General features: G+C 34.0%; 3 protein-coding genes and 1 long non-coding RNA gene across 15 annotated transcripts; 2 read left to right on the top strand and 2 right to left on the bottom strand.

The window, feature by feature from the left end:
* Positions 1-2,404: 2,404 nt before the first annotated feature.
* LOC118041242 (uncharacterized) lies at positions 2,405-6,672 on the bottom strand. 4 transcript variants are annotated; one of them, XM_035048500.2, is made up of 8 exons: positions 6,518-6,672; positions 6,264-6,428; positions 5,881-6,141; positions 4,817-5,785; positions 4,293-4,712; positions 3,769-4,191; positions 3,245-3,667; positions 2,405-3,142 (listed from the first exon to the last, which is right to left on the bottom strand). In XM_035048500.2, exons 3-8 carry the CDS (start codon positions 5,926-5,928, stop codon positions 3,038-3,040), a joined length of 2,388 nt encoding a protein of 795 aa, XP_034904391.2. In that variant the 5' UTR covers positions 5,929-6,141; positions 6,264-6,428; positions 6,518-6,672; the 3' UTR covers positions 2,405-3,037. The 4 variants fall into 4 exon arrangements, with proteins under 4 accessions (XP_034904391.2, XP_073260389.1, XP_034904392.2 ...); XM_073404288.1 differs by having other exon boundaries at positions 3,245-3,664; positions 4,293-4,715; XM_035048501.2 differs by having other exon boundaries at positions 2,405-3,139; positions 4,293-4,715.
* A 2,012-nt stretch (positions 6,673-8,684) lies between these two features.
* On the top strand, positions 8,685-12,371 carry LOC118041910 (uncharacterized). 3 transcript variants are annotated; one of them, XR_012167872.1, is made up of 3 exons: positions 8,685-8,824; positions 10,857-11,931; positions 12,088-12,371. It is a non-coding gene; the product is annotated as an uncharacterized lncRNA (long non-coding RNA). The 3 variants fall into 3 exon arrangements; XR_012167871.1 differs by lacking the exon at positions 8,685-8,824 and adding an exon at positions 9,843-10,529; XR_012167873.1 differs by lacking the exon at positions 8,685-8,824 and having other exon boundaries at positions 10,536-11,137; positions 11,789-11,931.
* A 2,959-nt stretch (positions 12,372-15,330) lies between these two features.
* Positions 15,331-19,439, top strand: LOC118041384 (F-box protein At4g00755). Of its 3 annotated transcripts, none has more exons than XM_035048695.2 (6): positions 15,331-15,459; positions 16,202-16,385; positions 17,011-17,427; positions 17,527-17,690; positions 18,366-18,484; positions 18,846-19,439. In XM_035048695.2, exons 2-6 carry the CDS (start codon positions 16,259-16,261, stop codon positions 19,129-19,131), a joined length of 1,113 nt encoding a protein of 370 aa, XP_034904586.1. In that variant the 5' UTR covers positions 15,331-15,459; positions 16,202-16,258; the 3' UTR covers positions 19,132-19,439. The 3 variants fall into 3 exon arrangements, with proteins under 3 accessions (XP_034904586.1, XP_034904587.1, XP_073260511.1); XM_035048696.2 differs by having other exon boundaries at positions 17,110-17,427; XM_073404410.1 differs by lacking the exon at positions 15,331-15,459 and having other exon boundaries at positions 16,261-16,385; positions 16,982-17,427.
* Positions 19,440-22,173: 2,734 nt separating this feature from the next.
* LOC118041502 (peroxisomal membrane protein 11D) lies at positions 22,174-24,986 on the bottom strand. Of its 5 annotated transcripts, XM_035048871.2 has the most exons (9): positions 24,824-24,986; positions 24,686-24,721; positions 23,748-23,957; positions 23,484-23,558; positions 23,322-23,396; positions 23,143-23,223; positions 22,914-22,988; positions 22,655-22,828; positions 22,174-22,436 (listed from the first exon to the last, which is right to left on the bottom strand). In XM_035048871.2, the coding sequence occupies exons 3-9, from the start codon at positions 23,937-23,939 to the stop codon at positions 22,401-22,403; spliced, it is 708 nt and encodes a 235-aa protein (XP_034904762.1). In that variant the 5' UTR covers positions 23,940-23,957; positions 24,686-24,721; positions 24,824-24,986; the 3' UTR covers positions 22,174-22,400. The 5 variants fall into 5 exon arrangements, with proteins under 5 accessions (XP_034904762.1, XP_034904763.1, XP_034904760.1 ...); XM_035048872.2 differs by lacking the exon at positions 24,686-24,721 and having other exon boundaries at positions 23,748-23,972; XM_035048869.2 differs by lacking the exon at positions 24,686-24,721 and having other exon boundaries at positions 24,824-24,984.
* Between the last annotated feature and the right edge of the window lie 321 nt (positions 24,987-25,307).

Consider the following 25,307-nt stretch of genomic DNA (forward strand, 5'->3'; position numbering starts at 1 on the left):
GCAGATACGCCATAGGAACAAATCACCTCTAGTTGTTCTTCATGGTGTTTCTCCTTGCTTGTTTTGCCAGAGTGGAATTTAATGCATTTGAAGTATGTTCAGCTAAGTGACTTGTTTATGACTTAGCGTTGATTGTTTAATTAATTCTAGCTACTCAGCTGTTTAAGAAACGAGGGGGAAAAAAACTGGTGTCTCTACGGCCTCTTGAATTGCAATCAAATATGGTTTGCTCCTGACGCTTGATATATCGAAGCTTGTCCTTGCCCTGCTTTCAGTGAGGATATTTTCATGAGAATTTGCAAAATTCAAGAATGTCAAGCAAAATCCCATAATTCGTAAGAGTACTGTAGATGTATATATATGGCAATGTATAGTCATGATAAACGCAGATCGTTTACCTATAACTCAAGGTATTTATAAATAATGTTTGGGTTGATTTACCTTAAACATACAGAGTGATTTAATATTGTTATTGGTGAAATGATTAATGAATATTAGTGACATGTTGATGAGAAATAATCATTAATAAGAAAAAAAAATGCTTGATTTGCATAGAACTAGGTACATGTTCACACCGTAGTCATTAGCGAAAAATATGGCACCTAACCTGCATAAAAAAATTGTATTTACAAAGAGTTTGTTAGTAAAAATATATAAAAAAATAATTACTCTGTTTTAACAAATATATACAATATTTAGTGAGGATATATATTGATTTGATAATTATATAAATATCTATTATATTTTAATATAGAACTTGTAGTAATTATTTTATATACACATAATATTTTATATATTTAGTTGGTGAGAAAAACATTAGCACTCATCCTCCTACAGTGGTTATCTTTGGATGTCATTTAATTCATGATATTTATTCCATTACTTTATAATAATATGCTTAATATATATATATATATATATATATATATATATATATATATATATATATATATTAAGATAAATCAACATGTAAACTATAAATATTTAAAATGTATATTAAATGTTATTCCCTCATTAAATTGGTTAATTTCACCTCTTATTTTTAATATTATTTTAGATTTTTATTTTTGTTAACAGGTAGACTTTGTTGAATGCTCCTTCTTTTTTAATTTTAATCTGCATGCTTTGCTTGTTTCACGAGGTAATTCTTTTAGTTTTAATTTGATATCTTAAACACTTTATTATTATCTTGTTTTTTAAATTTGAACAATGCAAATATTATTATGGTTATTGTTTTTGTTTTAATTATTGATGAGAAGTTTTAAATTATTATTTGGTTTTATTAATTTTGAATAATACAATAATTTAGAAGATTACAAAAAAACTACATCTTTTGAAGTAATTTATTTGTTTCAGATGTTTGTTCCGAGACTAACGTAGATGAAGTGTCTTTCCAAATTGCTCCTGTGTTGCCGAACATAAACCGGGAATCGGAGCATGGCAAAGGTGCGGTGCGTTTCTGTGTGTATTTACAGGCAATCACGTGCTTCTGCAGCCCAGTCATTAAAGCATCCTCGTATAAGTTATACTGACCAATCATATAAGAAAATTGGCTAAGTGGGACCTCCTTTAAACCGTTTCATTTAATATCCGTACAATGTGATGTGCCCTCCAATAATAAAATAAAATAAAACATTACCAGGAAAGAGAGACGCACTCCCCCAAGCTAAGATCCAAAGGGAAAGGTTTAAGCATATCCCACAACTTACAGTTCAAGCTAATTTCTCAGAAAATTCTCGAACATTCAAGAATGGTCACAGATCACACGCAAGTCAAATTGTACAACAACATTATCCACCTGTTTCCCTTCAGCTTCAGTGGTCTTTTTATTAGTCAGCATACAACTTTTTTGGTTTTGTTTTCTTCTTAGATGTTATGTGTTTTCAGACAGGATAAGAGGATTCAACTAACAGCCTACATTGAGGTCTGATGCCTGATTAACTATTATGGAGGAAGCAATAATTAGCTAGCAGCTCCTTTTGCACACTTTTACTTTCATTAACACTAAAAAAAGATTATTTTAATTAAAGCACTCTTTTTCATATCAAATGGGAGTCGCAATTACATCAAGGAATCACGACAGGAAACAAGATTCCACGAGTGCACAATAACTTTCTTGACAAGTTAATTATGGTGCTTGCTCTTGATTGAGTACTCGCTTACCCCTCCAGAATTCTCTAGAATAATCTTGCCAAAATATATTGCAGCAACTACAGGTTGCTAACTTTACCATGTCGTAGGACGCGGTCAAATATATAACCACGTATACTAACAGAAAACTTGTGCAGATTTTTGTAGAATGGGATCAAAATTCGTGAAAACTCAATAAAATTGTAACGTTATCACCTCATTCTAGTTCAGATCTGCATTCACATTACAATGGCAATCCAACAACTAACAAAGCTAAGAAAAGAGAACTGAAAATATTAATTAAACATAAGTAGTTCTGTTCAACATCTTTGAAACACACTGACACGTAGATACATAGTCCATAAGAGCTGTATGCTCTTGACACAATTCCATATTCATACAACACAACACAACAAAAATAAGCAAGTAACTATACATACGTGCGTACAACTTGAATAGTACTTCCCATTTAATAACTTAGTACTTGATGGGTAACAGTTGCATCAGGATCGCAGAGAACAAGTCGTGTCTTCTGCTACTAGTACTCAAATCTTTCTACGAATATAGCTGCAGATTTGGGACAGCGCAGGCTATATTTTAGAGGATTGCAGCTTAAAGCTGCATGGACTGGACGAAGTCGAACTATGCAGCGTCCACCATAAAGTAAGCAAAATGTGCAGATCAGCAACCGTGCAAGGATCCAAACAACTAGAGCAAAGTTACCCTCATTATCAGATTAGAGGAGCATCAGTAGTTGCCCTCTTAAACCATATATAACAAACTCCATCGATTATTTCGTATGGATAGTTTTGCTGTTAAATAGCAGACAGGAACCAGAGAACATATCTTTTCAATTAGATACCAAGGTACCAAAGCCCATGAAAAGTAAGAATAAGCTTCGGGTTTGCTACTCGAACCCCAGAAAAGGAAGCTGGACAAGTGCAGGGTTGGGGCTGTTTTCTTGCTCGAAACACCACCCTTCTATCCCTGCTTGTAGTCCAAGGCTTACCTGCTAGAAGTATCTTGTAAAGTAAGAATAAGCTTTGGGTTTGCTACTCGAATCCCAGAACAAAAAATTAAAAAGAATCTGTAATGCATGGTATTTAGTTCATACCTCTGGAAGCGCCACACCAGCTAGATCATTATCTGAAGAAGAGAAGTTATAGTAACTCGGATAACCTTTTTCAAGGGTTGACATATCAGTCTTCTTACAAGGATTTTGATTTCCAAAATCCGTTGGAGTTGCTGTGGTATTACTCCATACACCTTCACCGAAGGCTGATATATCGAATTCCTTTACTGGAATTTGATTTCCAAAATCAAAATTCATTAGGCTACTTGATTCACTATTATCATACGTTGCCTGGTTTATAAAACTACAAGGTGGAAAGAATGGTTCTTGATTTTCCAAGGTACCAAAGCCCCTGAAGGAGTGGCTTTCCTCCATGTACGCAGGAAGCTGGACAAGTGCAGGGTTGGGGCTGTTTGCTTGCTCGAAACACCATTCTATCCCTGCTTGTAGTCCAGGGCTTACCTGCTGGAAGTATCATGTAAAGTAAGAATAAGCTTTGGGTTTGCTACTCGAACCCCGGAACAAAAATTAAAAAGAATCTGTAATGCATGGTATTTAGTTCATACCTCTGGAAGCGCCACACCAGCTAGATCATTATCTGAAGAAGAGAAGTTATAGTAACTCGGATAACCTTTTTCAAGGGTTGACATATCAGTCTTCTTACAAGGATTTTGATTTCCAAAATCCGTTGGAGTTGCTGTGGTATTACTCCATACACCTTCACCGAAGGCTGATATATCGAATTCCTTCACTGGAATTTGATTTCCAAAATCAAAATTCATTAGGCTACTTGATTCACTATTATCATACGTTGACTGGTTTATAAAACTACAAGGTGGAAATAATGGTTCTTGATTTTCCAAGGTACCAAAGCCCCTGAAGGAGTGGCTTTCCTCCATGCACGCAGGAAGCTGGACAAGTGCAGGGTTGGGGCTGTTTGCTTGCTCGAAACACCCTTCTATCCCTGCTTGTAGTCCAGGGCTTACCTGCTGGAAGTATCATGTAAAGTAAGAATAAGCTTTGGGTTTGCTACTCGAACCCCGGAACAAAAATTAAAAAGAATCTGTAATGCATGGTATTTAGTTCTTACCTCTGGAAGCGCCACACCAGCTAGATCATTATCTGAAGAAGAGAAGTTATAGTAACTCGGATAACCTTTTTCAAGGGTTGACATATCAGTCTTATTACAAGGATTTTGATTTCCAAAATCCGTTGGAGTTGCTGTGGTATTACTCCATACACCTTCGCCGAAGGCTGATATATTGAATTCCTTCACTGGAATTTGATTTCCAAAATCAAAATTCATTAGGCTACTTGATTCACTATTATCATACGTTGACTGGTTTATAAAACTACAAGGTGGAAATAATGGTTCTTGATTTTCCAAGGTACCAAAGCCCCTGAAGGAGTGGCTTTCCTCCATGCACGCAGGAAGCTGGACAAGTGCAGGGTTGGGGCATTTTTCATGCTCGAAACACCCTTCTATCCCTGCTTGTAGTCCAGGGCTTACCTGCTGGAAGTATCATGTAAAGTAAGAATAAGCTTTGGGTTTGCTACTCGAACCCCGGAACAAAAATTAAAAAGAATCTGTAATGCATGGTATTTAGTTCTTACCTCTGGAAGCGCCACATCAGCTAGATCATTATCTGAAGAAGAGAAGTTATAGTAACTCGAATAACCATTTTCAAGGGTTGACATATCAGTCTTCTTACAAGGATTTTGATTTCCAAAATCCATTGGAGTTGCTGTGGTATTACTCCATACACCTTCACCGAAGGCTGATATATCGAATTCCTTTACTGGAATTTGATTTCCAAAATCAAAATTCATTAGGCTACTCGATTCACTATTATCATACGTTGCCTGGTTTATAAAACTACAAGGTGGAAAGACTGGTTCTTGATTTTCCAAAACACGAGAAGCCATTAAAGAATTCTCGCAAGTTAATATAGAAATGCTATTGTTTAGATTTTGATTTTCCAAAACTAAAGCCATATGATGACTTTCACTGACATTAGAAGTTGAATTATCAACTGTCAGCGACACATTCGGGTTATGATTTGCCAAACCAAAAGCCATGCCATGGTTTTTGCTGACATTAGAAGCTGAATTATCAACTATCGGGAGCTCATTATGGTTTTGATTTTCAGAATCGAAAACCATTGAAGGGCTTTCGCTTCCATTATAAGCTGAATCAACTGTAGGCTGATTCCAGTATAGATCTTCACAATTAAAAACCGTGGAGTGGCTTGACCCACTTCCATCATAAACTAAATTAGGCATTAGGTTATTTGAGTTATGGTTTCTAAACTCAGAAGCCGTATGGTGGCTTAAATCACTAAGTTGGCGAGCTGAATTATTCATCAGCTCACTTGGATTTTGATTTCCAAAATTGGTACCCGCATGGCTTAATTCACTTTCATCACAAGGTGAATCTCTCATAGCCATCTCACTTAGGTTTATATTTTCAGAATCAGAATCCATACTCTGACTTGGTTCAACTTCAGAATGGGAGACTGGAGCTATATGGTGGCTTTGTTCACCTTTTGACTCCCACTCCAGTTTACAGAGAACATATTGCCCCTGCACATGTCAAAACACAAAAAAGGATGTGGAATTTCCCAACTCATACATCAAACCCAGTGTTGCATCATGTATCCATGGCATTTAATTAGTACCTTTTTAAACTGGCTAGAATTGGCGATGAGGTCATATTCGTATATCATCCAACCAGTAATCACTTGATTTTCATAGAATCTCAAAGTCCTCGCTACCCCAATCTCTTTCTTAGTATGCCCAGACGTTATTGACTTTGTCTTGGCGGTCACTTTCCATTTTCCGGCCTTGGTTTTTCTGTGGTGATCAGCTTTTGCCCCCAAGATCGCGAGGGCATAAGAAATACCACGTTACTTGACCAGCAAACTTTATAATGGATTTACCTGCAAAGAGAAATAGATAAAAGAAACTGCATTAATAAAAATATTCTGGCAGATATAACAAGATGAAAGAAAACAAACACGAAGATACTACTAGCACTAGCTAGTGATAATATTGTTATTACCAGGTAGATCCCATGGCTCATGCTTGCAAAGGTTAACGAATGCCATGGGAAAGCCTCCCATGATATCACCACGGGTTTTCGGCACCAGATACTTGCTTATTAATTCTTCATCGGATGGATCAAATTTGAATCCTTGTTCCATTAATAGCGGTAAGATTGGCAGGACTAACGAAACAAAACGAAAAATGATTACAATAATAAACAAAAACAAGAACGAGTTGTGGAGTTGAAAGAGTAAAATTTGAGTGACAAACCTAATGAGAAATAGTCGTCCATTCCTCTTCCTAAAACGGAAACCTGAAGGGGAAGAAGGACTGGTGGATGATCTAAGAGGACAAGCGTCTGCTCTGGCTAGAGAAAGGAGGTTGATGGCTGCTACAACTACTAGAGGTGTGAGTGAGTGTCTGCCTGTGCCTAGTATATATTGGAAAGGGGTTTCTGTATTGACCAACAGAGTCAATGGTGAGTCCACTAGACAAAAGTAATGGTGTGGGCCATTGATTGTTAGAAAATTGTCACGACTCACTTTCTTGGTCGCGAAGAGGTTCAAGGGATTGGGGTCTTTTTTCCACTCCAAACGCGTTATCTTTTTTACTTTTTAGGTTTGTTTCCCGGAAAGATATCTTTTTTTTACAAAATAAATGTTTAAAAAATAAATTATTTTTTTATTCGGATAGTGTAATAAAAAATAAATTAAAAACTATTTTTTTAATATTTGATTATGCCATGAAAAATAAACTGGAAAATAACTTATTAATGTTTTATTTTTTTCAAGTTTATTAAAATAATATGGAACAAATCTTACAAATTAAAAAATTGAATGAAAATAAAATTAAAAAATATATATAATTTCATAAATTATCTCAAAATAAATAAATAATAATCAAATTAATAGAGATCAAATCTAAAAAAGTAAAAAAAAAATTAAAATAATAATAATAATTAACATTTCATAAATTATTTCAAATAAAATAAGTAACAATTAAAAGAATGAGGACCAAATTTAATAGATAAAAATTTTTAATTAAAAAACAATCATGAAAAAAATAAAAATAATGACCAAAATTAATATAAAAATTAAATTATAAGTGATGAAATTAAAAAATAAATATTCAAATATATATATATATATATATATATATAATAATCAAAAGTTTGAGAAACAAATTTGATATAATCAGAATATAATATGACATTTCTAAATTTTCATAACTTTCGAAAAGTGTTTTCCGCCTAAAATAAAAAGAAAACATTTTTTTTAGAAATCAAGCCAAATATTTTTTTTAATTGAAAAGTGTTTTTCTTTTACCAACTTTTTTAATGTTAAATAAACAAAAAAAAATTTAAAAGGTAGTTTCCTGAAAACTACTTTCTAAAAAACAAACACACTCTTATAAGGATGTATTTAGTATTGAGGTTGATGTTGTTGTTGTGGTTTTTAAAAAATTGTTTTATAAAAAGTACTTTTAGCTGAGGTTGGTTTGGAAAAAATATATGTTTAGTTGAAATTGAGGTTGAACAAAAAGTAGTTTAATATGTTTGGTTAAAAAAAAAAATTATATTGAGGTTATAAAATAATTAATATATATATATATATATATTAATGATTTTTAATTCAAATATTGTAGACTTAACTACTGTTATTACATCATGAAATAAATAATATTGATATTAAATATTTTTTATTATTCCATTAAATTATATGCAATGTCATCACATACGAAATTTACCCAACAATAATTATATTTTCCATGGTTTTTTAAGCACACAACAAGAGAAATTGAATTAATTCACTCATCATTAAGCGATTTCCTTCTAATTTTTCGAATAAAATACAATTAAAATAAAAATAAAAACTTATTTTTTTAACTGAGTCGGACCGGACAAGAACATAATTGGAATTGCGATCAAATTATTTAAAAAAATATTTACAATTTCATTACGTTACAAAATTCATTCGACAAGAACTACAACTCTCATGATTTTTTGAGCGTGCAATAAAATTAGGTACAATATTATTAGGAATAAAATTAAGATTACAATACAAGTAAATTTAATTCACCTTAAACTAGTATTTTTTAAAAAAATTAATGTTCATGTTCACATGAACAGTGCGAATGAAATCAATTAATTGTACTGATTTTTTTTTAAAATCAAACTTTTCACATGAACAGTATAATTAAAAAAAAAAAACTAATTCAACTTTACTAAATAGTCATACTATACAGTGAAGCATGCCTCAATTCTTCACTAAACAGTAGAGTGAATAATACGAAGTCATGCTCCATTGGATGACTTCCTACCCCCACAACAATCAGCTTTTCAAAACTTGCGATCTCATCTTGATTTTTAGTGAATTTTACACTAGCCAAAACCCTATAGGTAGTCCATTTGACAAGTATGGAGTGTACATTATAATTTATTTTTTTAAGTTTTAAGTGCTGCTTTGCTTTCCCATCCTGACTATCTCTACACTTTGTTTTTTATCTGAAGGATCCATTATGTGTACTTTTAAAAGTGGATGCAAATAGCCAGCGGCCAGAGCATTAAATTACAATGAGGTTCTCCTTTTCTTTTCTTTTAGGAGTTGATTTTTTTTTTTTTTTGGGGATGATATTTTTCTTGGTTTTTATCATATCCTGCAAGTGAGTTCAATCCTGTTTATACATAAGTTTATTCCATAATGATTTGTCTAAAAAAAAAAAACATGTTATGAAGAAGAATTGTGTCAATTCTTGCAAGTTACCAAAGTTTTTTTTTCTATTTTGTTTGGTACATAATTCCCTTTTTTTATGTTGTTTAATATTTAATCTAAAATTATGCTTGAATAGAAGTGGATTTCATAAGAGGATGAGCCATCAACATACTCAGCTTCTTATATATCTTGTGTTTTGGAGGAACCATATAATTTTATCGGCCATGTATTTTTTATTTGGCTTGGTGTTATATGAGATGGATTTAACATGTAGGGAGAGGGAGTAGCTTGGGACTAATTAAATTTTTTTTATTATTTTAAATTAATAGTTTTTTATATTTCGATTATTTTAATATACTGATTTTAAAAATAATTTTTAAAAAATAAAAAAATATTATTTTAATATATTTTAAGATAAAAAAATATAAAAAACAACTGTTTATACACTTTCCACTTTCCAACATACTATTAATTTTAGAAAAAAAATCGGGACAAATCAGTAGTTGAAGAGGTTGGAGTTCTGGAGTTTTAGCCGTTTGGGGGTTGGGTTGTAGTTAAATTAAGGTTCCTGTTATTAGAAAACTAAGTACACAATAGTTTTTAGTTATGTTCTTATGAGATACATAATTAATTCCAAGTCTAATGTACAAACTATACTCTGGAGTTGACTTTTTTTTTTTTTTTAATTTAACGTGGGTGTTCGGGTCAGCTTGCGCGTACCTCGACTAATCCGACGAATCCTGAAGTTAACAACCATGTAAGCCTTCAGTGATCATCATATGAGCAACCCAGGGCTCGAACCTAAGACCATAGAAGAAACAAACCTCTTGATTCCAAGCTCTTACCACTAAACCACCTAGATGGTTCTCTAGAGTTGACTTTGATGACGTTGGCATTAGTTTTGCGATCATAGAGTTATTTCTTCTTTGGGTGAGATTTGTGTTACTGGGTTTCAGTTTTCACAAGCACCCAGTTGCTTGTTTGAACTTTGTAAGCTTCGGGATCTTATTTTACTTTGAATTTTTCACCAGGGTTTGGGGTGGTGAGGTTGTTTTAGGATAGTTCAGATGGAAGTGAAGAGACCCTTTAAATTCTTTCTACTTGTCAAAGGATTTGTTGTTGCCCACATTGGAATTTCTTGAGCTTTGGATGTTGTTTATTGAAGCTTTTTATGTTTTGTTTAGCATTTGGAATCAGGTTTTAAGGTTAGAAAAAGAGGGCAAAGTGTTTCTTACTGTTTCCAGATCCAGAACATGCAAGAAACCTACATTTACAGTAACCGAGCTGCAAACCAAAGATGCATTCCACTTTACTTTTTTTTCTTAAGCCACGACATCCACACAAAATCACCTGAAATTCACCAAGTCTTGTCTGTGTACTTCGCAAAAGAAAATTACAACGAGTTTCTAGAGGTGTAAAGACAAATGCAGAACGGATGAAAAGTTCTGTTTAAACAAGGAGAAGATCCGATGGATATTCTAAAAACAATACAATGCCTTGCTGTTTTTCTTGCCATTTTGAGAATACACCAATCTCTTTAATATTGAACTTTGCAATCGATTCATTCTTTGGTAACTGCAATTCAATTATATTCTCCTCAAGACTGCGTATTCTACTTGATGAGGATCTTCTATATTGTGCATTGGTGCTGGACATGTAATTTACAGCTATTTCATCTCGAGGATGTGACATTGTTGTCTCCTATATACTGCTACTAAAAATAAAAAAGATAGGAACCTGATAGTTTGAAACTTTAAGAAATGTTGTTGACTACTTGCTTAATCCCAATCTTGATTGAGATTTTAGTGATTAATGAAGGGCTTGAGTAGAAGAAGCTTACACGCCTTGAATTTGTCTTTCTTGCTGAATGGTTAGGTTGGGTTTCAATTGTTTTACAGTGACTGCAATGGCCTTTGCAAGCAGTTTTGCTCAAGAAAATTTCCTCCCTAGCACAGGCTGTATTGTGTCATCGAACCCAGTTATGTTATGAAAAAAGCTTTGGAAGTTGGATGTGGCAAATTTGCAGAATGGGAATCTCTGAAGAGGGAGCCGTTTTGGAAGGAGATCTTCATGGTGGTTGAGTAAAGAACAGAGTAATCCTGTGGTGCCCGAGACACTTGCATATAAACTGGTTTCAGATATTCGTGTTGTTACTGAAATTAATATACAAACTTTTCAAGTTAATTCTTCTGAACTCCTTTAATTTGTTTTGCCTTCTAGTTGACCTTTATTGAGTTATTCTATGTTTTTATGTCCAGCTTATTTGTTTGTGGATTTACCTATATATTCGGCCAAACCTGTGCACTTTTGAATAGGTCATCCCAGATCATTGGATGATTCCTTGGGAGAGCCATCAGATAATTTTGCTAATGATAATTCATATGGACTTACACCTCACCGTAGTTTCCAATGGCTCAAGTATGCTGCATCTCTCTTCCTTTTTCTTGTCTTTTGATTGCAGTGTGAAATGTTGCTTCCTGCCTGACTAAAAACCTTCCATCCACCATTATAGCTTTACAGCTTTTGGAAGTAGCATAACATTCATGGTTGAGATGCAGCATATCTCTAGAAATGACTTGTAAGATTCAAACTTTATTCATGTTCTTATTCGAAGAAAGAGTATAAACTAGGGTGTAGCTTTTTGAATGATTGTGCTGAGCTTGCAAACTAACCTCAATTATCCCTGCAACAAGGCGGCTGAAAAGAAGAAAACTTCATCAACAGCCTGGAAATGAGCCTGAAAAGTCTCGCTCTTATAGCTATAACTTTAGTAGTGGTTGAACTGAGTCTTGTCCTCCTTTTTGAGCATTGATGGGAAATTTCTTTGCAGATAGGACCTTGTGTATGATCACCAGTTCCTGGGAAGCATTTATAAGATCATGAACCCTCAACACTAGCTGACTGGTCTCTTTGTTGCATGCGTGATGAAGGAATAAGAACAGAGAACTGCAAATTCTTGAAAACAACGTTGCTGTATGTATTATTTACTCTTATGTTTTGTATCCTGAATATACCACTTGGGTGTATGTGTTCTTATGTGTGTCGAAATGGATAGGCCTTTGAGTAATGACAACGATGTGATGCTCCCATTCTCAACATAATTACAAATATGCCAAATGCCTTCTACAGGATAGGAGAGCCGCTTGCAGAAGTTCAAACTTCCAGAACCTGTTCTATGCATTGGGGGAATTTTGCTGAACAATTGGACATGGTTGATCATAGAGAAGTTATTAATGGCTTATTCTTTATATGATATGATAGTTTACCTAATTGGGTTCTAGATCATGTTAGAATTATAGCATTTATTTCACTGATTAATCTCGATTCCATGCTTGTGCTTAAACATGTTATATTTGACCAGAAATGTGGGAATCAGATTATAGGTCTCAGTAAATACGCATCAGTTCGTGAAGATCGACAGTGTGGATTGGTATATATATCGTTAATAAACCGCCTCTGGCTACCTTGAGTTTGACTAGTTTGCAAAGTTACACTCGTGCAGATTACATGTCCACTTGCTTGGCTTGGTCAAACCCTACCAGTCCTAAGCAGCTTCCAACCTTTGGAAACAAAAAATGACTTTTCTTAATGCATCGTTTTCACTATGTTCAGTGCAATCACTGCCCTCTCGACTGCCATGTACAATTTCTGTTTTTTAATTCCTTTCTTGTTGCATTGCAGTGTGTCGCACATTCAAGCTAATGGCCGATCATTATCACCTGCATTTGGTGCTGAAATAGTTGAACCATCTGGAAAGTTTGTATTAGAAGCCCAGATTTAGACTGCACCAGGGTTACCTGGAGATGATGGACCTCGTCCCTTTCTTGGTGGGCATGTAGAGGTCAATGTACAGTGGAGCAGATTTTGAATATATTGAAGGGACAAGGTGTAGAAGTACAGGAATACAATTGGAACTTAGAGAATGACAAGTCAGCTTTATAATCCCGTTACCTGTTTATAGCCGTAGGTGCTCAAGTGATGCTTGTATATCTGGTGTTGCAGAAAATGAAAGTTCCAGCATTCTCACAGCTCATTTGATAATCACATGAAAGTACAAGTCAGATATTTAATTAGACAGCCTTGATATCTTGATTTTGAACTTGTTTACGAGGAATCAACGAGGGAATATGAGATAGATGGTTTGAATTACCATGAATTTTCCAGGGAATGAACTGTTTCAGAATCAAGGAAGGTTTGTGCTTCTAGTCAAATAGCTCACCAGCACGCCATCACTGCTCTGCAAGTGCATCATGTGAGATGAATAAACTAACAAGCTAGCAGTGATCAATTTTTGAGCAATGATATTCAATCGTGGATCAAGCCCTAATGATAAAGGCAATCACTTTCTGGAAGAGCCTTGACTGTCTTTGTTGCAGATGTTGCAGCACTCGTTGGATTGTGCAATGATTCAGAAGCTGAGAATCCTTGAGAAAAGCTATGGTGCCATTTTCAACACGATGACGGCAGCTACGGGAACCTTGTCCTGCAAAGATGGCCCGTGTCAGTGATTATTGTTTTATCAAACGATTTATACAAGCCATCAAAATTCTTAGCATTTAGATAAATTAAAGTTTAATGAGACAGTGATGAATATGTTGTTCTATCTATACTTGTAAAAATTTAGATTAGGAGAACGAACACGCCCCAGAATTTTCAAGCAAATTTAACATCCAAGTATAAAAATCAGATTAATGTCTGTTAGGCGTGTTCTGAATTATTATGTATATGACAATAAATTGTTGATGAAAAATAAATTAAAATCGCCCTTTTCAATTCTTCTTCTTTTTAAAAACAAAAACAAAAACATTCGGAGAAATTAATTCCTTTTAGCGATGACTCTAAGATTTGGACATTGACTGCTGAACCAACTAAAAACACCTTAATTTTAATGATGAGCTCTTGATTTCATCAGATATAATAATGAAGCAAGTGCCACGTATTAAAGGTTAGCACACGGGGCCGGGACACTCCTGTCATTTTGCCGGGCTTGTGCTTTCTTATCTTGGAGACTTCGGACAATCATCCCAGCATCTGGGCCCACTGCAAATGATTCGCCTGGAATATAACACTCACATGGCATCGTTATCATCAGCATTTGGTGTTGAAAACTACATTTAACATTATGTAGTTTGTTTTATATTATCTACTATTTACATTTTGATTCAACACAAATTTTTAAATTTTATAAAATGATTAAATTACTCTTGTTTATATTATTTTATTTGAAAATATAGCTATAGTTAATTAACAAGAATATAAATAATAATAGTAGTAGTAGCAGTAATAAAAAAAAAATTAATAAAAATTTTGAAATGAAAAATTATTGTAAAAATTAAACAATGATAAAAATACATATCAAGGTTATAAATCAACAAGATACTAGAAAATCACACTTTACCTGCAATGTGTCTTGCAATTGTTTCAGGATCCTTGCAGCTCCGAGGAGCATTGTAGCATGTGCACCGTGGCCTCAGGTATGCATCTTGCCATCTACTTTAATTACTCTTTTTTACGGCCAAAACCATGCCCGGGTTTCTATTGCCTGAAGGGAGCAAAATTGGAAGGAGACCTATGAGCAAGTTTTTAAATTAATCAAGAAGAGAGTTTTTAAATTATACAAGAGTTAAATAAGTGTGACTTAATCCTTTCCAACAAAACATAATTTTTTTTTTAATTTTAAAATATAATTTTAATTTTTTTAAAAAAATTAAAATATTTTTTATTCATAAATATATTAAAATATATTTTTAATACCAACACATTAAAATGATTTAAAAACATAAAAAAATTAATTTAAAATAAAAAAAATTTAAAATTTAAAATTTTTTTAAAATAATTTTAAATCGTGAAAACAAAAAGACCTCTTCCCCTTCATGATTAACTTCTCCTCTTTATGCTATCTCTTTTCATGTGTTTTTTTTTCTTTAAATATCGTGCTCAAAAAGTAATTAATAACTTTTAATTAGTTATTTTATACCATTAAATTTTTGATCAATTTTTTTTATAATAATATTAAAGTAACTAGTGACCTTTATTTTTAACAAATACATGATACAATAACAAAAAAAAAAAAAACATGTTGAATTGATATGATAAAAACAAAAACAAAATCTAATCTATATTTAAAATAGTTATAAAATAAATTTTTATATTTTTAAAATAAAAAATACATGGAGACAAATCTCATTATCTCAAGTCTCTATTTCTTTTTTCTGTCTCGATAAAAACTGGCTGGAGAATATTTTTACCTTCAAACTTGGAACATGGAATATATTTTTTACCAAGAAAACAAAATAGTCACAGAAGAAGGGTATCCAATCCAAGCAAATTATTATTAATATTATTATATAAATATTAAATTATCTCTGTCATTTATATACAAAACAGGCATTCTTCCTGTCACGGTAATCCCCACCAAGTCTCTCCCTCTACAAAATCCTCCCTTTGCTTTCTCTCTCCAGGATTTGTGACAAAGATGCATACTTTTCTTCGTCAACAAAGGTGAGAATTTCAAATTCCTTTCTTTACCTTCTCTCTACTTCCCGGCCTTTCTCTCCATACCTTTTGTTTTATTTTTATTTTCAAAAAATCGACAATTACTTTCTCTCTCTCTTGAATTTGCAAAAATTCTCTTCTATGTTCGATTGACTTTGAATTTCTTTTTCACGGGCTCATCTAGTTAATCACAATCATCTGCAGTTCTTTTTCATCTGTTTTCTGGGTTTTGTACAGTGATCATAACCATCCTCATTATTGATAATCCTGATTTTACATGTACCAAATTACAATTATAATTATATAGAATCCTGAATGTGTTTTTTTGTTGAATTTAATGGAATTTAACAAAAACCCTTGAATTCTGTGCATATTAATGCAAAATCATTCTTCTTTTTGGTCCCTTTTAGAAAATTTGAAGAGGTTTTGCCCTGTCAAACAATTTCAATTAGTTTTTTCGAAGTTACATTAACTACGTGAGTGATTAGGGAATGAATTCTAATTATTCAGCTTGTAAAAGGTCCCAGTTCCTTGTTAGCTTCTTGGGAGCTTGTGGTTTTCATGATTTTTTTTTTTTACATTGAATTTGACATCAGGGTTTTTGGTAGTTGAGCTGTTTTAGGAGGGTGAGATGAGAGTGAACTGAAACTTTAAATTTAAGCATTTGGTTATTTCAATATTGGAATCTGCTTGAACAGTGGATGTTATTTAATGAAGTTGTTAGTAATATATATTTTTTTTTAATCAGGTTTTGAGATTCAAACAGATAAAGGTGTTTTTAGTGAATTGGCTGAGGTCATTATAAATGGAGATCCGTATGGATTTCTTGAATTGTCTTGACCATGACACATCAATGAAGATTCTCAGGTGTTTGGAAGATCCATCTGATCTTGTCCGTGCTAGTTTTGTCTCTCGTTCTTGGCGAGATTTTGGTGAGTATTTGCTTTTATGTTTAGACTAAAATCTTTAAACATTTTGCAGTTGTTTTGATATCCACAAAAGCACATTTCAGACACCTGTTTTTCCTTTTGATATGAAGTATTCTTATCAGAATGGCTGTGTTCTTTAAGTGATCGTCTAAGTTGTTGCCAAAGAAAAAAATGGATGGCACTTGTTGCAATAAATGTTGGTCGGTACTTTATTTTTTGCATTTCTTTCCTCTTGTTTTTGTAGTCAATTTAGGCACAAGCATTTGTTGTCTCTCAAATTGAAATTTGTAATCAATTACTTTGGTGGTAGCTGCAATCTAATTAGATTCTCCTCAAGGTTCCTTTATGCCATTGTCCCTGAGTTCCACTCTAAGGTTATCTTCTTAATCACCTGTTGCTGTTGCCAATACAGTTTGCATCCCAGTTGTTTTCAACTTTGCTATATAAAAAATCAATGAACATTATTTTTTGATAGTTTTTGAAAAATTGGTCTTGACAACCTGCTCAATTTCAATCTTGATTGAAATTTTAGTGATGGTTGCAGGGTTTGGGAAGAGAAAGTTTCCCTTTAACATTGAATCTTGTTTTTGTAACTGAAGGTTTTGATTGGGTTTGGTTTGCTTCACAGTGATTGCAAATGGTCTTTGTAAGCAGCTGTGCTTGAGTATGTTTCCTCACTTGCTTAGAGTTGATTGTGTAATTGAACCTAGTTGTGTTATGGAAAAAGCTTCAGAAGTCGGATGTAGCAAATTTGTGGAATGGGAAACTCTGAAGAGGGAGCATAAAGCATATGCATTTCTAGCTCAAGCATGCTTGTCATTTCCTTTTGATGATTGCATTAAGGATGCAATAAGTGCTTCTAGCACTGATAATTATCCAGAGGAAAGCATTCGTAACACTCTGCAAAAAGGGGACCGTGTTGGAAGGAGAGCTTCGTACTGGTCAAGTAAAGGACAGCGTAAGGCTGCAGTACCTGAGACACTAGTGTATAAACTGGCTGCTGATATTTGTGTTATTACTGAAATTAATATACAACCTTTTCAAGGTTATTCTTCTGTTAATTTCATCAAATTCATTCACTCTCACAGTTTGTTCTGACCTTATAGATGTCCTTTATTGAGGTATCATATGTTTTTATGTTCAGCTTATTTTCAGTGGGGTTCACCTATATATTCGGCAGAATCTGTGCGGTTTCATTTGGGTCATCCCAAGTGCCCAATGGATGATACTTTGGGTGAACCATTGGATGGCTGTGCTGATGACAAATTCATATGGACTTACTCTTCACCAGAGTTTCCAATGGCCCAGGTATGTCATGCCTGTTTTCCATTTTTTAATCTTAGTGATGTTGCTGTGATTTTTTTTTCTTTCTTAACAAAAGCACTACCTATATCAATGCGGCCATGGATCTGCATTATTATTTCTACAGTTTCTTTATCAATTCTATAAGTGGAGCTTGCATAAAAAACCATAGTTCAGTGAACTATCAATTTGCATACGAACAGGTGCAGCAGTCTATTTTCAGGCATAGTAGATGGATCTGTCCTAGTTACTTTTGCAGGAAATTTTAGCGATCTAAGATAGACATGGAGTTGGGATCCAATATTTACACTCGGCAGCGTGTGCCTGAGTTGATTACTTATTGCAGGAAACCTTGAAGACTAAATTAAACATTGCAGTGGCCAAGTTTTCTGCAAACAGCGCACTTGTATTTACAACCCCCAGGGATGTTCCTAAATAATAAGTAACATGATCATGAACCATATGCAGTGGCTGACTTTGTCTCTTTTTGTAGCCTGTTTGATAAAAGAACAAGTGCAAACTTTTTGAGAACACTGCATGGTAACTTAAGACCCCATAGAGCTGTCTTCATGCGGCAGGAAAAGTTTTTTTATTCTAGAATTTTCTCTAAAGAGAACACTATTTGTCATTATATGATCGAATTCTCAATAGAAATCCTAATTCGTCAAAGCCCCTGAACAGGAGAGCAGCTTGCAGAACTTCAAGCTTCCAGAACCTGTTGTTTGCATTGGTGGAATTTTGCAGATTGAGCTGTTGAGAAGGGTTCAGAGGCAAGAAATGGATGGCTTATTCTATATATGGTTTGTTCAACCCACTATTCTTTAGCAGTTTGGTTTTGGTGTCCATATATGTGTGTATGCTCCACTCACATAATAGTGGGACCAATGAATAGTTATCATAGCCAGTCCCACTTCGATGTGAGTGGGATCACTCCTCCATAGCACCCCCACTAAGTTGTGGCCAAATCTGTGTTGTGGGAATAAATTAGAAACCATATTTACTCAAATTAATACTCTGTTTTTTCTCAAAATTTTAATCAGCCTTAATAATATCAGAAAAATTAAGAGAAATAATTCCTTAATGCAGAGCTGTATGCAACTTAAGACTGCTGGCTATAATGCATAGTTTCTGTTTTTAATGCATTTTCCTGTGATATTTCAGCGTGGCTCATGTTCAAGTTAAAGGCAGGCCATTATCATCAGCATTTGGTGTTGAAATCCTGGGACCTTCTGGAAAGTTTGTGTTGAAAACCCTGAGTAGTGCACCACGAAGTTCACCACCACCAAGTTTACCTGAAGATGACGCCTTATATCATGGTGTGCCCTGGCATGGACTTGCTGATTTGGAGCAGTTTGTGAATGGGTTGGGGGTCGGAGTACTAGATGAAGATTGGAACTCAGAAGATGATGAAGCGGCCGCTGAAATGGATGATGAGTTGGCTTTCTAGGCCTGTTACCTATAATAATCATAACCTTTCTTTGTTTATTTTACCAGACCTCTATGAATTTGGGCTGAATAACAAGTCGGTGTCCTGATCTCTCAAAAGCCAGAGTGACTACGCTGGAAACCTTCCAAGCTCTTTCTGCCAAGGTGGTGTATAAGCTTATGTATATTCTAGATAAAATATGGGTCTTTTATTAAGCTAGCACAATTTCATAAAAGTTTTTAAAAAACAGCATATCAGAGAAAAATATTTGGAAAATAGCAAACTTTTAACCTGACTGCTATAAAAAAACATGGCTTTATTTATTGTCATTAGCTGTTGTAAACATCCACTAACCAACTGTTATTGTTAATAGTAGTTGTGTCAAGTCGCATGGTCTATCTTAATATTTTATATAAGACAAAGTCTAAATCATTACAGGCCAACGAAAACCTTAAATTATCGAATTTTAAATCTATAATTGAAATTGAAGTTGTTTTAACATTATTTTTACTTGTTGATTAAAATTTCAAATTAATGTTTGTGTTTTTTAAATATTATTTTTATTTATGTGTATTTTTTAAATTGTTAATGACCGATTTGAAATTTTAAACAGCATGATTATTTGTTAATTAATGATATTAAATCATGTTCATATAAACTAAATATAAAAATGCACTAATCCACTTCTGTACTATTTAAATAGAAAAATGTACCGGAAGGGAGAACTCATAAAACAAAATAATATATAAGATAATTTTAAAATCAACGTGATGATTAGCAAAAATAATATTATAAAAATAGTCATGATAAAAATAACTCTTAACTAGAAAAATAATATAATATAATTATACACAACATAATATTATATTTGAGTCTATCTATATGCGACATATGAAATCTGCAATGCATCTTACTCAAATCTGCATAACAAAAGAAAAAAATTGATATTTTAACATGAATTATAGGATCATTAGAACAATAATTAATCATATTTCTCAAATGAAAAATAAACATGTATTTTCATTTCATATGGCTTTTAATTTATTTAACTCCTACAAATGTAAAATAGAAGGATTAACTGGACTAAGATCCATGTATTGAGAAACTCTACGTGTAAATGAAGTTAACACTCCTCGTATATGTGGTTTCCTAATAAATTGTACCTATAAAATACAAAATATAATTCTAAATTAGAAAATAAATATTATAAATAAATAATTAAAATTAAATGACAAATAATAACAAATAGGACGTGTCATTGTCTAACTTAATACATACTTATTTATATTCACAAGTTTTTTTTTTTATTATTATGCTATATCTGACCACATGCCATATTTATATTGTGAATGATTAATTCTCGCATTTATTTTATTGTGCAATCGAGTTGATTTTTGTTAACCCCGCCGGTTGTTTTGAAGGATTTGGATATATCCGAGGACGTACACTCATTCCACTCTAATTCATCTATTAAGGGAGTGAATGGATTCCCATATATGCTTTAATACAATTGCTAGTTATCTCCTAATTACCGGAAGAAAAAAATGTATAGCTTTTCCTTCTTTGGGTATGGGTGTGTGTCTCTTTGGCCTTCCATCAATAAAGTTGTCGTGTGTGTGTGTGTGTGTATTCGTGGCTTAGTGGTAAATGAATTAATTTCGTTCACTGTAGATTTAGAAATTCTCACAGATCTTGCGGTGGTGTCGATATTTCATTTCAGTTTTTAGTTACAATGGGAATGATCTCACTTTCAGGTTTTGCTGTTGAAGTTATTGCTCCCCAAATCACAATCATGTTTAAATAAAAAAAATGTTTTTGCGCACTCCATACCTGTAGGATTAGCAACCAAGTCTTAGGGTTAGCATTTAGAATTAACATTTAAGATAAATTTTTTTTCTTTTATGTAATTGTATCAGGCTGATCTTGAAGGTGAGCTCGTAAAATTCTTCGGAGAAGAGATAGAGATTGGTTTTAGGATATTTTTTACGGTTCTGAAAAAAGAGAGAGAGAGAGAGAGAGAGATCTACAACCACTGGTAGAGAGCTTGCGTCCAACCCTGCTTCTAGGCTTCTAGCCTGCTGGCTGAAGAGAGAAGCATTCGAGGGCAACCATCTGTCGGCACTAACGCTGGCTGACAATGAAGGTAGCCGAAATGTTAAAGTAGCTATCAAAGATTCTGTGTTTTTCAAAATCTTGCTTGTGCATTGTTATCTGTTCCTACGATGTAGTTGAAGATGATACTGTAGACATGAGAAAAAACTTTAAAATAACCTTTTGCCTTCGTGGTTTCCTGTTTGCAATTGAAATTAAACGTTTTCATCTAAATTTAATTTTTTTTTTAGTTTTTGTATTTTTTTTATATACTAAATTTTAAAAATATTATTTTAATAAATTTTGAGGCAAAAATCACTCTTAAAAAATTTTAACCCCCCACCCCCCCCCCCAATCCAAAAAAAAATTGCCAGTGCTTTCAGAGTTATCCTATTCACAAAATTAAAGAATCAGGGTATACTTGAAACAAATTGAAAAGTCTGAGGATTTGTATTAGCAACATAACTAATGTTGAAAGGGATTGCCTCTAACAGGGATAACTAGAAATAAACAAGGTAACTCGTCACTAAAATGCTAATATCCAAATCATAGATACGCTTTTTGGAAATTTTTTTCACCCTAAAAAAAAGTTTTCTGTCTGTCTAAATTATAATAAAACCAAACACCCAAGTGAGCAGAAACAAACTATAAAACGTTACCATCCCGCTTAGGTGATGTTTGGCCAGGAAGGTTGAGACCCAGCCATAATCATTTACACAAAAAATTATGAAAGCATGTGAATGCAGCTAACGCCGGACATGGAGAAGCCAAACAATAGTACCCCACTTTATGCATGCACAAATGTATGATCTGATAGAATTCATTATAGTGTAAACTGTAAAGTCCACCCAAACCAAACACCTGCAGATCAGCTACAATGTTTGTAGTGTTATCTACTTGTGCGTTTGTTTACCCGCGTGTTGCACCTCATTAACAAACACTCTTTACCACTTAAATCTGAAATGCAAACCAGACATGAAATTGGTGAATTATTATTTTGCTAATGCAAGAGATTGTAATGAACTGTGAGTTGTGACAACAAGGGTGCTGAATATAGTGAAAACTAAATAGGTAAATGAACCTTCTAGGTCACCCTCAGGATGACCAGTAGCTAACAAAGCTTACACAAGGATTGGTCACAAGGTTCAAGTAATTATTTAGATGACATTTAACTTGTTGAGCAGAACGGTGTTGTGTCTTCAAGTTGTCTTAGACTTTTGTGGCGATGGAAGCAACTGCATGTCACAAGAAGAAATCCATTTAGTAAACAGAGCACATACCCACCGATAACTTTGGGAAACTACAATTTTGTTTTAAAATGAAAATCCAATTACAGCAAGCTCAACCAAGCAGTGCTTTAGTGGGCAATACATGGGTAATCTCAAAGAAGTAAATTAATATACTGATGATTTCCTGATTAACAATGAGAGCAAAGCATGCAAAGAATTAGTACCTGGTAGCAAGAGATAAGAGAGCTAACAAACCCAAAACCTCCTGTAACTCGAGGAGTGACTTTCTTGGGTGCCAATTGAAGTAGCCCAACAGCAACTACAATGTCCATGGCTGATTTGACAAGGGCTAGTGACCTTTCATTTGATTTTTTAAGTTTAGCACGGTATTGCTCATTCTGCACTCAAAAAGGACCACCAAAAAATAACCATTACATGGCAGCATTTAAAACAATCAGCCTGCTAAAACAATCATATACATACATGATATTTTTCACCATGCTTGAGCTCCTTCTCCAACTTCTTCATTGATGCAGAAAGCCTCCCAAGCTCCCCAACCTGATTTGAAAATGGTAGAACATGTCATAGAAACCATTTTCAGCTTGCAAAGAGATCCTCATTACCTTTCCTTTACTTTTTTTGGGGGGGGGGGGTAATTCACCCAGTCAATTTCTAGGAAAAGAATAGAAAAAAAATGGGAGACGCTACAAACCTCAACCAAAGTAGTGCAAATTGAGGATCCCATCCAACAGAAAAGGGAAATCCGGCCAATTAGCTCAACACGTTCTTTGTTCTGTAAAAATCAAGCTAACTCGCGTTTCTGGCTAATGCTTCTCATAGAATTTCATTCTGAAACATAAATAACCAAAAATAGAGTGGAGCATTCCGTACCTTGTAAATTCCACTTCTACCCAGCCAAACAATTTGATCAAGAAACAAGAAAGTTGACAACAACGCATTTTTAGACTGAAATAAGCATCAAACTAACAAAGTCACCACCATGAAGATAACGAAGATGTCACAGAAACATTTTTATTGACAAATCATTTGTACCTTTCCCAATAAAACAAGAGGCAGGGGGGTCCCTTGAGGAACTGGACTAATAAGACCGTGCAGATCGTTGACAAACTGCAATTAGACATGGACAGCCAAATTAAAGGAATTTTGGCTTCCATTTACCGAACAAATACACATGGTTTTGGTTGCAGAAAGAAAACACAGGAAAGAAGCTCTTCGTTTCCTAGATTTGAAGGGATATAAAGAAAGCCAGATGAAATCCAACTCAATCATATCTAATAAGTATATTATAAGTCTTACCTTAAAAAGACGGAAAACTTTCCGAGCTAAGCTGGTTGATTTGTCAACATTTTGGGCAGTACCAGCTTGTCCATCACTCAAAAATTTTGAACCATATTGAATTGCCCTACAAATCTTGTCCCTGGCTTCAGCCTTATTCAGATACAGAACTACAAGAGCCAGTTCTGCTCTAGTTGCATCGAGCGTACTCATCTTTTACCCGTATCAAACCTGCAAAGTCAAATACTGAACTATTGTTAGAACTCAAGAAATAATAGACTTCAACAGCATTGAACATAGACAAAGCACATTCTAACATGACAAAAGTGAAAAGAAATACATGAACAGAACCCAGAAAATTCATCTATAAGGCAAGAAATTCTCAGCCATTTTCTGTATGCGACAAAGGCTGTCTCTTCAGACTTTTATGCTCTCTTTGATGAATCATAGACAAGCAACACATGAGATTTTCTTTAACAGCGTAAACCAATTCCAATTGGGTATTGTAAGGTCCTGTCATAGTTTCTTGATGAATCGCCAAACTCACGTAACTATTACATCCTTAACGAAATCAACGGTCAAGAAACAATTCTCAATTTGGCAACAATCAGATTCTCAAACTCTTGTAAATTACAGATTGTATGCTTTTTCCCTGGCTAGCACGGAAATAGAAGTAATAAAAGAAACTTTCAATCAGGATTCAAGCCTGGATTAATGTTATTAACCTGATTAAACAAAAATCTCTTACCTAACTGAGCCCAAATCAAGAAAAGAGGACAATAACAGTCGGAATCAAAGAAGCAAACTCTAGTTATGCACCTAACAATCACTTCCCAGAATCAAACAAAAAGAAATCAACTTTAGAACACCCAATTAAAATTAAAGATACCAAACAACCTCAAGCTCATCAGCGATAAAGTTACAGAGATGCAAATAAGAAGGAAAAAAAATGAACATACTCTTAAAATAGAACAAAGTTCTCTCCTCGAGAAAACCTCAAAGAAAGCAGAGGTCAACAATCAGACAAAAGGGTTAGCAAATCCACAATTTCTATGGAGAAAAAGAGAGGGGAGAGAGAGAGAGAGTGTGTGTAATACCGAAGGGAGTGCCCAGATGGATATAGCCTCCAAATTCACAATCTTTTCTTAGCTTTTCTCTCTCTAAAAAAGCATTTAGACTTTGTTCTTTAAAAAGATAGAATTGGCTGATGCGTCAGCAACCGGTGTTGTTTCGGTTTCTAAATTTCTAATTTCTATATCAGCTAATGATAGCAGACCATGACAAGGCCGTGTTTGGTGCTCTCTTCCCCGGTACTAGAAAACAGAATTAATTTATTAGGGTCTCTTTTATCCACTGTCTTGTCTATGCATGAACTTCAATGCTTGACCACCCTTCATCATTAGATCCTATTGGTTTCACAGTCTACGGCTCTGATCAAATTACGTGTCAGGCAGGGAATTGTTTGTGGGATCACTGGTGATGAAGTGTATGACAAAGCTGCTTCTAGACAGTGCGGCGGCCTTGCACGCAACTCAATATGGGAAATGTTTGTTAAGAACTTGGGCGAGCCCAAAAATGTTG

Source organism: Populus alba, chromosome 14 (genome assembly GCF_005239225.2).
Source record: "Populus alba chromosome 14, ASM523922v2, whole genome shotgun sequence".
NCBI lineage: Eukaryota > Viridiplantae > Streptophyta > Magnoliopsida > Malpighiales > Salicaceae > Populus > Populus alba.